Genomic DNA, 17,461 nt, shown 5'->3' on the forward strand with positions numbered 1-17,461 from the left:
TTCAGGAGTGGAGTGTTGGAGATAGCTGATGATGATGCATGAAGCAGAAAAAATGTAGAATGTGTGAGCAGCCCATCAGTCATAGCCTTCAAGAACACACTTCTCATGACTAGTGCTAAAAAAAAATGTTGTAGAAGAAGTAAGAACAATTTCAGTGGTAAAAACATGTAAGCTCTATCTTCCAGTTGTGTGTAACAACATCAATATTTTAAATAATTTACCAAAAGGGAAAAAGCATTAATCTAATAATTTTTAAAGGATATAAAATTCTGGGCATATATATGTAATACATATATAATACAATATTGAATATTGGTTTAGCTAAAGTAAATAATCAGCTTTTTGAGTTTTTGCCAATAGGAATGGGAGTTACTATGATTGGTCACATTATTAATATAAATGTGTTTAGAAGTAGTTAACTGAGGCACAATGCTCTAGTCAAATTAATTTAATCAAGTGATTTTTTTTTTTTAGCCTGCACTCTGAGAAATACATTCTCTTTAAGAATGCTATAGCTCAAACCATATTTCAACTGATATTTATACCATTTTGTCCTAAAACTGCCATGGTGAGCTTCTCCAAGAACAATTCAACTGCTTGAAATTTATGGAAATTTATTAATTTCAAACTCAATTTATCTTGTTGACAACTGCTGATCTTCCTCAGTGATTAAAAAAATATTAATAAGATGTGCAATTAAAATAGTTACCTGAGGCTTGGCTTATAAGAATTTCTTTATTATATTAATATTTTATTTATATAGAGAAATAAATGTAGAAATTATGAGTAATTGCTTTCTTCTTTCCTTCTTCCCTTTCTTGCTTTATATTTTTCTTCATATTCTCCCTCCTTTCATCCTCCTTTCTCTTCCACCCTTCCTCTTACCCTTCTTTTCTCCTTCCCTTTCTGCATTTCACCATATAACCCAAGATAATCTGTTTTCTTTCCAGGTAAACGAAAGCATCATTTATGGATAGAAAAGGTGTGCTCCTGCAAGCTGTGCTAATTGTAACCTCATCGGTAGGAACTGGATTTGGACAAATTAAGAAAACCCAAACATGCCATTTGTTTATCATTGTATATATAAGCTATGTTATTATTAGTCTAGTTATTAATTTGTGGTAGATTTGCCAGTACTTTGTTCAGAGTCATTACTGATCAAAAATATTCAAATTCCTCTAGTTTTAAGAAATCATTGTCATTTTGTGATTCCAACAAGTAGAGCAGCCCACAGACACAAATTTAATACCACTTTAGATTTTTCTTCCAGTTTACAGTTCCTGAATTATATAATCCCATTTGCTTTTAAACAATATAACAAACAATGCTTTTAAATTTAATGTTGCTTAAATGTACTTACTGTAAAACTTTACCAAATTTGTTTGATTTGTTAGGTGAGGGCATTTATGTTTTAGTAGATGCTTTAATTTGAATCAATCATCCTATAGTAAATCTCATCTTTAAGCATGAAATGTTGTCAACAAAGTAGCCAATTCCATTTAGTCATCAATTAGCCCAAATAAGTGATACACAGTATAACAGAGACCAATCTTGTGCAGTCAAGTTAATTTAGACTTCTAATGACATAGAGGCTAATGTCTTTAGCTAAAGGTTGATTTTGTTGGCCATATAGATGTGAGCTAGGGAAGGGGAAACTACTGATAACACATCACGATTGATCCTTATTAAGTATAAACTCTGGTAGTTCTATTCCCAGAAAGAAGCTTGACTTTCTATTCCCAGAAAGAAGCAGGAATTCTCAAACTAAAATATGTGAAGCAATATAAACAGGAACAGACATAAAGTGCTGATCTATTAAGGCCTTCAGTGATCTGATTTATTTGCTGTGATTTATATTGTATAATTCCTGAATTTATAGAAAATCACAAAGAAGATTATTAGTGTGCACACGAGTACAAATATTGACTAATCCATAGAAAAATGGAATTAATATGTTAAATATATGATACATATCTTTATATATCTATCTAATAGGGAAATTCTAGTCACTTCAACAAACATTTTTTGGGGCACCAGCATCAGATTCTGTGCAAGGGAGGATGCAAAGAGCAAGGTATAGGGGGAGATTAAAGAATAGAACTATAAAATTGAAATAGTGTGGTCTCTGCCCTTAAGGACCTTACAATTAATTACTGACTTAAGTGAATATACCAGAACTAGACATCAGGTGACTGTGACTTTTTAAAAATAGATAAAAATATGTGTTGTTGTTGTTGTTGTTGTTTTTGCCCTAAAAGATGATATTACTTGGAATTACTTTTGAGTTTTATTTCAGTAACATATTGTTAAATGAATAATGATGGAAAACTATCATCCTTTGAAAAAATTATATATATGTATGTACTTTCCTCAACCTCTGAGAATTGTCAAAAGCCACTTAGAACAAATTTCAAAATAAAAGGAAGGTAGTAAGCTAAGCAATAGAACAGTTTCTTGCATGCTGTGTACTGGTTCTGAAAGCCATTACAAGGAGTACTCCCTAAAATATTTTTAATGATAGTAATATCAAATAAAGATATATCTTCTCAAAAGGGCAATTTTAGTAGTTGTAACCATTAAATATGCTTATTAAAAATAAACTTCTTTGTTTTTATAGCAATGTTCTATTATTCTTTTTTCAAAGAAGAATAAAAATAAGTTTAAATAGTTGCCATATTAAGCATTTTTTCAGGTCCAAGGAAATAAATATTGAACCCTTGATAAATGTTTTATTATGTCACTAGCTATAGGAAATTAGAAGTAGCATAACTCTGGCATCACTAAAAGAGATTTTAAAGATTTTGTTGGTATCACATTTTATAGTTGCTAAAATTTAAAAATTCCTATCAAATGACTCCTTAAAATTTCCTTCTATTAATATGAATTCTGGAAACAACACCATTAAATATAAAAACTTTTAATTCCTAAAAATGAGAATTTTAGAGATAGACACTTAAATAACATTCCCTAATATCCATGTGCAAGTGTATCTATGATACAGATCCATTAGTCTGTTTAAAAATAATGATATTGACTTATGTTCAATATGTTTCAGGAATTTCTGTTGCAAAGAGAATTTGAAATAGTAAATTGCCACACAATTAAATAGAACACTCATAGGGTACCACAGCTAGAAACTCAAAACTGATTACCTCTTATCTAAGTGTTTATCCTTTTGTACATCCAGTCTTAGGTAACAATGCAGTAATTATATTAGCAAAAGAAACTGTTTGTATTTAGAGTCTTCCTTGTTACTGTAATTAATAAATCATTTGAAAATTACACTGAGTTTCTTTTCTGGTAATAATCTTGATGACGCTTATAATTATATATTTTCTTCCATGGAATTCATATTTTCAAATTTGCAAGCCGGGATCTGTTATGCATTGTGGAGTCACACACTGGCTATACTGCATAAGGGAAGAATCTAGGTTTACATGTCAAGATTTCACTGCCATGTGTCCAGGCAGTGTGTCCCTGCTCTGCTTCTCAGAGCCTCGCTTCCCCGTTCATGTGGAGAACTCCCTCACAGGGCTCGTCCAGAGGCCCTCCATGAGGTGGTTTATGGAAAGCAATCTGAACACTGTAAAACAGCTCAAATATATGGTAAAATTTACAGCATTATAAACATAGAATGGTGGCCTCAGGCCTGAAATATTCTGTTGCTATTTTAGAAACTAAGTCAAGACTACGTCGAACATCTCACTATTAGAAAAATGCTGCTGCTGCTCCTGCTAAGTCGCTTCAGTCGTGTCCGACTCTGTGCGACCCCATAGACGGCAGCCCACCAGGCTTCCCCATCCCTGGGGTTCTCCAGGCAAGAACACTGGAGTGGGCTGCCATTTCCTTCTCCAATGCATGAAAGTGAAAAATGCTAGGGAATATTTTACTAAGTATTAACATTCTATCTCAAGGTAGTATTTGAGTTATTTTTTACTTCCTTCCTTGTACATTTTCTTCTAGTGAGATGTATTTAAAAGCCTTTTATAATTATTCATATGAACTTTTTAGAAAAGATATACTTTCTCTTCAATCTTTGGAGGGCGCATTATAATAATTGAACTTTTAAAATTTAAGTTTTATACCAGATGTTTTAAATGAAGGCTCAGAATGTATTAATTCCAATTGACTTTAAAGTCTTATTTTCATAGACTGGACTCATTCATGTAGTTTTAAAATTTCTATATTGCATACATTTTTATTACACAGTTACTTAAATGTAGTACTATATATCCTTTGGTTCTCCACAAAATGCCCTTTTACATGTAAAATGCTCAGTTGCGTCTAATCTCATATGGAAGTCATTGCTTTGTAAACATGTACCTAGTTAGCAATGTAAAATACTTTCAAAATTGTGAAAATTAATTCAAAATTAATTTGAATTAATTTTAAAAAGTTGCCAAGTTAAAACTTTGTTAAGTAGATATCTTTCTGATGAAATTACATGGCTTCATGTTCAGTGGTCCCCAGACCACTTCACACTGATTTCATCAACAAAGACCCTACAGATAGCATGTATGGTAAAACTGTAAACTGGAAATTAACAGATATTCCAGTAAGAGCATGCCACGGGAAACTCTTATTCAACTGTGACCCTTGAAGACAGCATGTGAAATTTCATGTCACTGGCAGGGCAGGGACTATAGTGAGCTCTGTCCTGGCACCCCTCTTTCACTTCTCTCACCCTCATCAGACCTTTGCAGATCCCAACTTTATTGAAGATTTCAGTGTCAAGCTTTTTGCATTATTTTGATTTTTATAAATATTCCATTGAAATACATTTATCTTGATTACTGGGATTTCTTTGGAAGGAATGATGCTGAAGCTGAAACTCCAGTACTTTGGCCACCTCATGTGAAGAGTTGACTCATTGGAAAAGACTCTGATGCTGGGAGGGATTGGGGGCAAGAGGAGAAGGAGACGACAGAGGGTGAGATGGCTGGATGGCATCACTGACTCGATGGATGTGAGTCTGAGTGAACTCTGGGAGTTGGTGATGGACACGGAGGCCTGGCGTGCTGCGATTCATGCGGTTGCAGAGTCGGACACGACTGAGTGATTGAACTGAACTGAACTGAATTTTTTGTTGTTTTCTAGTCTTAGACTCTATTCATTAAGTCTAGGATAAATAACTTTTATCCCAGAAAGTATATTGCAGGTAAATAGATTGTGACAACTCCATCATCATGCACATGACTATAAGCATGCAAATAGTAAGATATACTTTTTTAATACTATATGAAAACCAAAGTCACAGACCATTGAAAATGCTTTAAATGGCTTATTTCTATCAGTATACAGGGGGAAATGTTGAGCACAAATGGTGCTTCCTTTTGACATTGCTTCCCCAAACGCCTTTTTCAATTCCACAAACCATGTTTTCTCATTATCTTTTTAGGGAACCTTTCTGTCTTCAACATGGTACTAACTGTAAACGTAGCAGTGATCTTTTAATTCAAGGATACAATGTTTTTAACACTGAAGATAATTAGTACGTGTTTAGTAAACACTATGCCTAAATCTGGAAAGTGCCAAGTGCCAGCAAAACGCCAATATTTATAACATGATGTAATAGCAATAATTGCTTGGTACTTGGTTACAAAACCTATCATTTATTCACTTAGCAATTATTTTAATTGCAATTATCTGTAAAGTCATCAATCGGCTTTTCAATCTTACATGTGTATTTTCCAGGGAGAAGGTGTTTTCACATAGCCTCGGTCACTGAGCATCATAGTCTCAGATGATGCCATCCAAGATAAAAAGAAGATCTATGACATGTTCTTCATATCACAAATTTCCTTTAGACTTTTAAAGAGATAGTTCTGCAGTGACAACTGCATTTCCTATCAGAAATAACCTTTCCTATCTATATTTAAAGATTTCTTACATTTATGTTATCTCCATTTGCATCAATTTATAGTTATAGTGGGCTTCCCTGGTGGCTTAGATGGTAAATAAACTGCCTGCAATGCAGGAGACCCAGGTTCAGTCCCTGGGTTGGGAAGTTCCCTGGAAAAGGAAATTGCAGCCTACTCCAGTATTCTCCCTTGGAAAATCCCATGGACAGAGGAGCCTGGTAGTCTACAGTCCATGGGGTTGCAAATAGTTGGACACAACAGAGCAACTAACACTTTCACTTCCATAGTTATAACGGGTCTTCTGAGGTGGCTCAGTGGTAAAGAATCTCCCTGTCAATGCAGGAGACCCAGGTTAGGTCCCTGGGTTAGGAAGATCCCTTGGAGAAGGAAATGGCAACCTACTCCAGTCTTCTTGCCTGGAAAATCCCATGGACAGAGGAGCCTGGCAGTATATAGTCCATAGGATCGCAGAGTCAGACACAACTGAGCATGCACCATGAACATGGTAGCTACAATCAACTGAGGAGACATTTTACTTACTTCTTCCTTTTGTATTTTAGAACTTGTGTGATTAGGGAGAGAAAACTATCAGACAGTAAGATTGGGAGCCTTCATCCTCTACCTAAGACAGTCATAGTCACAGGGCTCAAGTTGCGCTTTGGATTGTTTTGATATTAAGGAAGATTTCATTGGATCAGCCTTTATTCCATACAACTGGTGTATTCCCACCAATCTAAACCAAGCGATTTGCTCCAATTTCTGCAAGAATTTGAGATACAAAGTGAGATCAAAATAGTATATACTATCACTTCAGTTGTGATTGGGATAGTCAAATAAAGAAACAAATTTGGGGATTTCTAAAGTATGTTTTCATAGCAAGTATACTACGGCTGATGCATGTCTGGAAATGGGTTAGGTTTTGTTTGTAGTCTTCCTGCCATGTAGGTGGCAGCAACACTCAAGGCTAGAAATTTTCTTTCACATTCTCTGAGCTCTAGACCAAAGCATATATTTACTAAAAATCTTTGTGGAAGAGAAAAGGTTTAAAGTGTACAGGCAAATTTCTCTATGTCTTCACATATCTCTAACATACTATTTTAAGGTTGTGCTAAAGCTGTTCACATCGTGTGAAAACATTCATCATTTCCCTTAATACAGAAGTCATAGTCTACTCTCGTACATGCTGGTAGTGTTAGGTTTCTGTTTCTTTATTTACTAGGATCTTCCTTCTTTACCTTCTCTCAGGCTAAAGCCTTTCTTTGAAGAAAAAGGAAGAAAACACTGCTTTATTCCACTACTACCTAAGCTTTATTGGGAAATGGTGAAAGTCTGTCCCTTTATTCTTTGCAATATCTAAGGAGTCAAAGTATTTAGTAAATATGGAGAGATTTTCCTTCCATTATCCAAATGAAGCCATTTTCTCTGACTGTCCTAACTAGAGGTGACTGCATTCCAGTTAGTTCTATGTGCAAATCAAATGAAGGCTCTGAGCAGAGAGGCCCAGAGCACCTAGACTGAGGCCAGAAGACAAAAAGAAAGTGTTGAGCCATTGCATAGATGGGGGGCAGGGTCACTCCCTTGCAAAAGCAGGTGGCTCCTGCACCCAGGCATAAGTGAAACCAGGAGGACCACCTTTATGTAAATAAGTGGGCCCTCCTTTAGTATCAGAAACTGAAGAGAAGTGAGCTTTTCTTTAATTCCTGGCATTTTGCTAGAACTAGGACATGTGATAGTAAGCACAGGTAGCTTTTGTGAGGGATTCTTCAGAGTGTTCTTTTTGTACGTGGTTGGTCAACGTGCCCAATAGCAAGCAAATATACACCATTCCAGGCACAGGTGAAGCAAAAGGTGAGGAGTGGTTTCTACATTTGGTATCTTTTAACCTGGTTTTCACTATTCCTTGTTTCTTTTGTTCTTCATGTTCTTGATCACTTTCCTCAAATATCTATGTAGTTAATACAGGTATTTTGCATTGCAGCAGGCATTGCACATAGATGCTTTAGTACTAGCATTGCATCTCACTCCATCACTTTCTTACTATCTGGCATGACAAAAGTAGTTTCATATACCTTGAACCTCAATTTTCTCATCTATATATTGGGAGTAATAATTCTAGTCTCTCAGCTACCATATGTATATACAGTATTACTTAATATAATAGTATAAATAATTGAAATTACTACACATACCAAAAAATGCCTGCTTTTAAATCTCAACTACAGCCAAGCATCATGGCACTCCAGTGCTTGAGTAAGTGCTTTAACTCAGATTGGGGAGAACATTTTGGCATAAACAAGCTAAATAGTTTGTTTTCATAAAAGTCTTTTCTTTTAAAATGTTTCATGTTAACTGAGTACTCCCAGGATAAAGGACTAGTTTCAAAGTTTTCAACAGTTTTTTTAAAGGTCAAGACTGTCCCCAGGTTCATGGGTGATACTTGTTGTTCAGTCGCTCAGTTGTGTCCTACTCTTTGAGTCCCCATGGACTACAGCATACTAGGCCTCCCTGTCCTTCACCATTTCCTGGAGTCTGCTCAAATTCAAGTCCATTGAGTCAGTGATGCCATCCAATCATCTCATCCTTTTTAAAATATTCCCCCAAAGTAAAAGATAAAAGCTCTCAAACACATTCATTATGAGCCCAGCATTACTCTGGTAGCCAGGACCTGAAAACAATAATGTTCAATTTGTTGGGTAATAATAGTAAATAGTTTTTCTTCTGGCTTCTGAAAGACAATCCTCTGGGAATGTTTTATGTCAGAATAGGACAGGCCATGGTCCATCTAAGCCTATACAAAATGATAGCTAGCTTCCCTCCTGACTTCTATCAGTCTTCATATTATCAGATGACTCTAACAGGCATGATTCTATAGCTTTATATGAGTGTGATGAATGAGACCAAACCAAAACACATATGTACTTTTAAAGCAGTATCCTAAAACTTAAAAAGCAGATAAATTTCCGAAAGATTTTGTAAAACAAAACAGTGTATATTGAATTTTGCCTTCCCATTGAGGATGGTGTATAATAGAAAAGTTTTCCTTTTAGGAACAATATGAAAATAGATGAGCTGAGCAGTAAATCTGAGTCAACGAAGGGCTAAAGTGGGAAGTTGACCATGACATCAGGAATATTAAACAACAACATAATTGGGAAGACATGCTCATCCTTGTTTTTCCTTTGAGAAAGCTTGGTGGAATTTCTCATGAGAGTTCTCGCTTCTGTCCCTTTCTTTCCCTTAAATGGAAAAAAAGGGTATGGATTACTAACAGTAATGATTGGCAATAAAAATAACAACTATAATAAGATGATTATATCTACTACTGCAGGCAGGAATCCCTCAGAAGAAATGGCGTGACCATCATGGTCAACAAAAGAGTCCAAAATGCAGTACTTGGATGCAATCTCAAAAACGACAGAATGATCTCTGTTCGTTTCCAAGGCAAACCATTCAATATCACAGTAATCCAAGTCTATGCCCCAACCAGTAATGCTGAAGAAGCTGAAGTTGAACGGTTCTATGAAGACCTACAAGACCTCATAGAACTAACACCCAAAAAAGATGTCTTTTTCATTATAGGGGACTGGAATGCAAAAGTAGGAAGTCAAGAAACACCTGGAGTAACAGGCAAATTTGGCCTTGGAATACAGAATGAAGCAGGGCAAAGACTAATAGAGTTTTGCCAAGAAAATGCACTGGTCATAACAAACACCTTCTTCCAACAACACAAGAGAAGACTCTATACATAGACATCACCAGATGGTCAACACCGAAATCAGATTGATTATATTCTTTGCAGCCAAAGATGGAGAAGCTCTATACAGTCAGCAAAAACAAGACCAGGAGCTGACTGTGGCTCAGACCATGAACTCCTTATTGCCAAATTCAGACTTAAGTTGAAGAAAGTAGGGAAAACCACTAGACCATTCAGGTATGACCTAAATCAAACCCCTTATGATTATACAGTGGAAGTGAGAAATAGATTTAAGGGCCTAAATTTGACAGATAGAGTGCCTGACGAACTATGGAATGAGGTTCATGACATTGCACAGGAGACAGGGATCAAGACCATCCCCATGGAAAAGAAATGCAAAAAAGCAAAATGGCTGTCTGGGGAGGCCTTACAAATAGCTGTGAAAAGAAGAGAAGAGAAAAGCAAAGGAGAAAAGGAAAGATATAAACATCTGAATGCAGAGTTCCAAAGAATAGCAAGAAGAGATGAGAAAGCCTTCTTCAGCGATCAATGCAAAGAAATAGAGGAAAACAACAGAATGGGAAAGACTAGGGATCTCTTCAAGGAAATCAGAGATACCAAAGGAACATTTCATGCAAAGATGAGCTCAATAAAGGACAGAAATGGTATGGACCTAACAGAAGCAGAAGATATTAAGAAGAGATGGCAAGAATACACAGAAGAACTGTACAAAAAAGATCTTCATGACCCAGATAATCATGATGGTGTGATCACTGACCTCGAGCCAGACATCCTGGAATGTGAAGTCAAGTGGGCCTTAGAAAGCATCACTACGAACAAAGCTAGTGGAGGTGATGAAATTCCAGTTGAGCTATTCCAAATCCTGAAAGATAATGCTTTGAAAGTGCTGCACTCAATATGCCAGCAAATTTGGAAAACTCAGCAGTGGCCACAGGACTGGAAAAGGTTTTCATTCCAATCCCAAAGAAAGGCAATGCCAAAGAATTCTCAAACTACCACACAATTGCACTCACCTCACACGCTAGTAAAGTAATGCTCAAAATTCTCCAAGCCAGGCTTCAGCAATATGTGAACCGTGAACTTCCTGATGTTCAAGCTGGTTTTAGAAAAGGCAGAGGAACCAGAGATCAAATTGCCAACATCCACTGGATCATGGAAAAAGCAAGAGAGTTCCAGAAAAACATCTACTTCTGCTTTATTGACTATGCCAAAGCTTTTGACTGTGTGGATCACAAGAAACTGTGGAAAATTCTGAAAGAGATGGGAATACCAGACCACCTGATCTGCCTCTTGAGAAATTTGTATGCAGGTCAGGAAGCAACAGTTAGAACTGGACATGGAACAACAGACTGGTTCCAAAGAGGAAAAGGAGTTCATCAAGGCTGTATATTGTCACCCTGTTTATTTAACTTATAGGCAGAGTACATCATGAGAAATGCTGGACTGGAAGAAACACAAGCTGGAATCAAGATTGCCGGGAGAAATATCAATAACCTCAGATATGCAGATGACACCACCCTTATGGCAGACAGTGAAGAGGAACTCAAAAGCCTCTTGATGAAAGTGAAAATGGAGAGTGAAAAAGTTGGCTTAAAGCTCAACATTCAGAAAACGAATATCATGACATCCGGTCCCACCACTTCATGGGAAATAGAGGGGAAACAGTGGAAACAGTGTCAGACTTTATTTTCTAGGCTCCAAAATCACTGCAGATGGTGACTGCAGCCATGAAATTAAAAGACACTTACTCCTTGGAAGGAACGTTATGACCAACCTAGATAGCATATTCAAAAGCAGAGACATTACTTTGCCAACAAAGGTCCGTCTAGTCAAGGCGGACTGTGGTCATGTATGGATGTGAGAGTTGGACCGTGAAGAAGGCTGAGCGCCGAAGAATTGATGCTTTTGAACTGTGGTGTTGGAGAAGACTCTTGAGAATCCCTTGGACTGCAAGGAGATCCAACCAGTCCATTCTGAAGGAGCTCAGCCCTGGGATTCCTTTGGAAGGAATGATGCTAAAGCTGAAACTCCAGTACTTTGGCCACCTCATGCGAAGAGTTGACTCATTGGAAAAGACTCTGATGCTGGGAGGGATTGGGGATAGGAGGAGAAGGGGATGACAGAGGATGAGATGGCTGGATGGCATCACTGACTCGATGGACATGAGTCTGAGTGAACTCCGGGAGTTGGTGATGGACACGGAGGCCAGGCGTGCTGCGATTCATGGGGTCGCAAAGAGTCGGACAGGACTGAGCGACTGATCTGATCTGATCTGAGAGGGAGTTTTGATTAAAGTGGCAAACTTAAGACACACGTTTACCTCCACCCTCTCCTGAAGCCCCACTGAAATAATGTGATAAAAGACATAATTTCAGAGGAAAATGAGAGACTGTGAAAAGGAGTAACCAAAATAAAGTAAAAATTTTTAAATTGAAAAGTAAAAAATGCTACAGGGGATGATGACAAAAAGTGCGTTGACTGGTGTTGCAGAGTTCCTTAAAGTCTCAGAAATTAGAGTCAACTGTTACCTCTAAAAGTGAAAGTACAGGCATGGCTGAAAGCGGAAAACCAAAGAAATAGTTAATATCTTTAATTCCCATCCTGCTTCTCTCCCTGCCCATGCTTGGAGGTTCCCTCCCTGAACAGGGTGATCAAGAGGGATTCTAGACTCAGAACACTAAACCTAACTGATAGCAGGAACAACATCTTGGAAAGGAGGGATGGATAAAACTCTGCACACTTATGGCCACATCCCAACTGCAACTCCTTTCTTCTCTGTTCCCAAAAGGTGGATAACCATGTTTATTAACCCTGGACAAGAGACTGATGAATTTGTTTCTGATAAAGTAACAAGCCTAAGGCCAATAAGCATATAAAAAGATATATGGGAAATCATTAGGGAAAATGAGATACCACTGGACACACATTATGGATGGCTACTATATAAAAAAAAAAAAAAAGCCAGGTAGTGACAAGTGCTGGTGAGCACGTCCAGAAACTGCAACTTTTATGCACTGTTGGTGGGAATGTAACATGGTGCAACTGCTGTAGGAAGCAATACAGTGGTGCTGCCCAAAATGCAGAATAGAGTCATCATATAATCCAACAATTCCACTTCTGGGTTTATAGCCAAAAGAATATCTGAAAGCAGGATCACAAAGAGATGTTTGTACAATTGTGTTCATAGCAGTATTATTCACAACAGAAAAGGGTGGAAGGAATCCAAGTTATTTTATCCATTGATAGATGAATGAAAGAATGAAATGTGAGTTATATATAAATCAGCCTTAAAAATTCTGACACATGCTACAGCCTTAAAAATTCTGCTACAGTAAAACCTTGAAGACATTAAGTAAAATAAGCCAGATACAAAATGACAAATACTATATGATTTCACTTATGTGAGGAACCCAAAGTAGTCAAATTCATAGAGACAGAAATGATGGTTACCTGGAGGAGGAAGGAAAGTATAAAGGGAAAAATGAATTATTGTTTAATAGGTATAAAGTTTCAGTTTTGCAAGATGAAAGAGTTCTGGAAACTGGTTGCACAGCAATGTATATGTATCTAACACTACTGATCTTTACTGTACTGTACAATTAAAAACAGTTAAAACGGTAAATTTTATGTTATATATGCTTTACCACAATTAAAAATTTGAAAAACAACCTGAGAAAAAAAAGATTTACAGATGTGGCCCATTCAGGCTGCTCCAGTGAAACATCAAGAGCCAGATAACGCAGGGTGAAGCTGGGCACTCTAGCCTGCCCAGGAACACAAAATACTTTTGTAACTCACTAGTTGGAAAGCTAAACATCACCAGCCATATGAAGAAAGCTTTCAATATGAAAGACAGAGACCAAAACAAACAAATATAAAAAAGACAGCAAAAGCAGGCTATATAGGGTATTACAGGAGAATCCTCAAACATCTACAATTAATATAATCAAAAAGATAAGTATCTTTAAGAAACAAAAGTAGGAGGCTAGGAAAAGGAACATTCAGGAAGTTAACAATATGTGATGACATTCATATATTCATTTCAACATTTAAAAAAAAATTACTATGTGCAAGGCACTGTTACAGCCATTGAGAATACAGCAGTCAGCAAAACATACAAACACACATTGAATCATTAGCAATGTTTTTCCCCCCTTAAAAAGCCTGGAAGATGTAATTAATGAAATCTCCCAGAAAATAGAAAATAAGAGAGATAATAAGAAACGTAAAGATTGGTTCAATGAAAGGAGGTCAAATATTAATAATAATAATGAGAGTTCTGAAAAGAGTAAACAGAGAAATCAGAGGGAAGCAAATTATCTAAAATGAAATCAAGCAAATTTTCCAGATATGATGAAAACAAATTCCAGATTAAAAGAATCCACAGTGTGCTCTACAAAATTTATGAAAAAGCTCCACACAAACATTCTAGTGAAAATTCACAGCACTAAACACAGAGGTGATCCTTAAAACTTTTAAAAAGAGAACTTTTGTCCTGTGCTTACAATATGGGAGCAGAATAGCATTAGACTTCTCAACTGGACTTCAGGATGCTAGATAAAAATGAAGCAAAGACTTAAATATCACAGTGAGAACCATTTCCATTCTGGAATTCTTTACTTAGCCAATATATTGTTTCCATGTACCTTTCCTCATAAAATTACTGGGGATGTGATCCACCTTCAAGAGGACGTAAGTTGAGAAAGAGCCGTGTATACAACATAGGAAAGAAGGAAATTCCCCAGGAGACCATGAAGGTAGACTTCGTGTCTACTGCTGTCTGCAAGCCTGGAAAACAGCTGGGTCTGTTGTAGCAGAAAGTAAAGGGTTCTAGTAGGGAGAACAACAAAACTGGTAGATTACTGATAGGTCTGACTATACTGAGAAAGATCTCAGGGTTCTGTCAAGGGGCTTGGTAATGGATTAGTGACAGGTATTGCGTAGGACAGAAAACTAAGCAAATGAAAAGAGAGAGAGAGAAATGTAATCATAGTGGATAATGTAGTTCAAATGTGAACATTCGAGTAATAATTATTACATAGTAATCATTACTGTAACAAAAAAAGATAATATAACTATCAGGAGGATGAAGGGATTGTATGAAGGAAGTGGGAAGTGGAGGAAAGGTAAATGATAAGCAGTCACTAAAATTGATAAATACAAATAATCTGAAATAATGGATATACTACCACGTTACACATTTTGTTAAAGCAAGTGTTGGTATATTGAATTAATTTACAATTAAATTACAATTTTTCAAATTAATTTACAAATACAGTTATCTGGAATCTTTGAATGTCCCTCAGCTGCTAGCCCTGCATGTGTCCTAACTTTGTATCTCTCTGGTTATTTAGGACCATAGCTCAAAGAATTACCCAGGTTGTATGGTTCCTCTGGACTCCACAGTGATGTCACGTTTGATGCTGTCCTACCACACCCAGCTGTAACCAGCGTGCAGAGTGATCCAGCAGGAGTGACCTTCAGGCAGGGGATTTTCCTAAACATCTGGCCACAGATGTTAATGATCCTCCTTTGTAGCATGGTTAATGAGTGTAATGCTTGATTAATGAGTATGGGATAGTGAAACCAAATAGCTGAAAAAGATATTGAGAATGTAGTTATTCACAAGATTTTTTTTGAAATCTAAGTGTATTGGTCAAAAATATTTTATGCCTACATAGGTATCCAGTGGACTAGAAGGTTACCTATATGCATGCTTCTCAAAAGTTTATCAAAGTACTCTCAGAAAAAAAAGAAAAATATTACACAAAATATCCTCAAAGAAGCACACTATAAACGTGAAATTTCTCTGGCATCTTGAAATTTATCTTTAAAAAGCCATTTAAATTTGGCATCCATGTATATTTACATTTGTTAAATATGTAAAATTTTACTTTTAAGTAAAATTGATTTTTGTTGAGGTACAATTATGCAATATTATATTAATTTCTGGTGTACAAATGGTGATTCAATATTTGTATACACTGTAAAATGCTGCTGCTACTGCTGCTGCTAAGTCGCTTCAGTCGTGTCCGACTCTGTGCAACCCAATAGACGGCAGCCCACTAGGCTTCTCTGTCCCTAGGATTCTCCAGGCAAGAATACTGGAGTGGGTTGCCATTTCCTTCTCCAAAGCACTAAAGTGAAAAGTGAAAGTGAAGTCACTCAGTCATGCCTGACTCTTCTCGACCCCGTGGACTGCAGCCTACTAGGCTCCTCCATCCATGGGATTTTCCAGGCAAGAGTGCTAGAGTGGGGTGCCATTTCCTTCTCTGACACTGTAAAATCATTACCATATTAAGTCTAGTTATGGTCACCTTACAAATTTAATACAATATTCTTGACCATATTTCCCATGTTGTACATTATATTCCCATGACTTATTTTGTAACTGGAAATTTATATTTCTTAATCCCGTTTACCCATTTTCATCTCCCCTCAAATGCCCTCCCTGTTATGGCAACCACCAACCTGTTCTCTGTATCTGAGTCTGGGGTTTTGTTTTGTTTTGATTGTTTTCTTTTCTTTATATTCCACATATAAGTAAAATGATGAAGTATTTGTCTTTCTGGCTTTCTTTTTTTTTTTTACTTAGCATAACATCCTCAAGATCCGTCCACATTGTTGCAAATGGCAAAATTTCATTCCTTTTTTATGACTGAGCTGTATTTCATCATGTATATATACCATGCCTTCTTTATCCAATTACTTGTTTATGTACACTTGTATTGTTTCTAAGTCTTGGCTATTGTAAACGTGCAGGAAAGCCAGGCATGCATATTTATTTTCAAATGAGTGTTTTCCTTTTCTCGTTGGATCATATGGCAGCTCTATTTTTAATGTTTTGAGGACTCTCCATACTGTTTTCCATAGTGGTTGCAGCAGTTTACATTTCCGCCAACAGTGCTGGGGGATTCCCTTTTCTCCACATTCTTACCAACACTTGTTATTTCTTATCTTTTAGATAAAAGTCAGTCTGACAGACATAAGGTGATACCTCACTGTGATTTTGATGTGCATTTCCCTAATGACTGGTGATACTGAGCATCTTTTCTTGTATCTGTTGTCCATCAGTATGCCTTCCTTGGAAAAATGCCTATTCAAATCCTCAGGGAAAAAATCCTTTGAAAAATTTGAATTGGTGGTTTTTGTTAGAGTTGTATAAATTTCTTATATATTTAGGATATTAACCTTATATCAAATATGTGATTTGCAAATATCTTCTCCCATTATGTAAGTTGTCTTTTCATGGCAGAGTGTCATGGAGTGTCCCAACTGCCCAAGTGCACAGACTTTAACTAGGGAGCAGTACAACGCTGCCACTGTTTCTGTTCACACACTCCTGCCAGGGAGCACGAAAGTGCTTCAGCTACCTGCCCTGTCTAACCACTGGGATAAAATAATGCCTGACCTGATGATTCTCCTACATCCATTTTAGAATGGTCAGGGAATGGTGCTTTGGGTGGGTGGAGGCGGGGCACATCCAAGCTTGTAGCCTATACCATCAGGTTGGGTTGAAGGTGCAATGATGAAATTTGCCAGAGCCTCTATCACCAGGGAGAATTCTGACAATACCCACCTTTCTAGCCAATGCTTTTAGGTAAGCAAATGAATCTGCTTCCATATAGTCTAGGTTCCTTTCAAACAAGTGGTTTTCCCACTGGGTCTCAGGCTAAGTGAGACCTCATGCAAGCCTTTGAAGACTGGAATCTCAGTTTTCTTCAGCATTCAGGTCCCTCAGATCAGCCCTGTTGCTTTTCTAAGCCAGATGTTTTGGGGGCTTGTCTCTTCACTGCAGATCCTGGGGTTGGGGTGCCTGATGTGGAATATTAACGCTTCTCTCCAGGGGAAATACCTGTCTGGTGAGATCCCTCCCCATGTTTTG

General features: G+C 37.1%; 1 protein-coding gene and 1 long non-coding RNA gene across 2 annotated transcripts in view; one reads left to right on the plus strand and one right to left on the minus strand.

The window, feature by feature from the left end:
• The window catches only part of WDR72 (WD repeat domain 72), a 225,745-nt gene extending 222,463 nt beyond the window's left edge, over positions 1 to 3,282 (plus strand). The window contains exon 20 of the mRNA XM_002690898.6: positions 951 to 3,282. Within this exon, the coding sequence (XP_002690944.1) occupies positions 951 to 1,006 (56 nt within the window). The 3' untranslated portion in view covers positions 1,007 to 3,282. The remainder of the gene's footprint in view (positions 1 to 950) is intronic.
• LOC132346375 (uncharacterized) overlaps positions 1 to 17,461 on the minus strand; it is a 100,057-nt gene that overhangs the window by 68,226 nt on the left and 14,370 nt on the right. The window lies entirely within an intron of this gene.

Source organism: Bos taurus, chromosome 10, assembly GCF_002263795.3.
Source record: "Bos taurus isolate L1 Dominette 01449 registration number 42190680 breed Hereford chromosome 10, ARS-UCD2.0, whole genome shotgun sequence".
NCBI classification, from domain to species: domain Eukaryota; kingdom Metazoa; phylum Chordata; class Mammalia; order Artiodactyla; family Bovidae; genus Bos; species Bos taurus.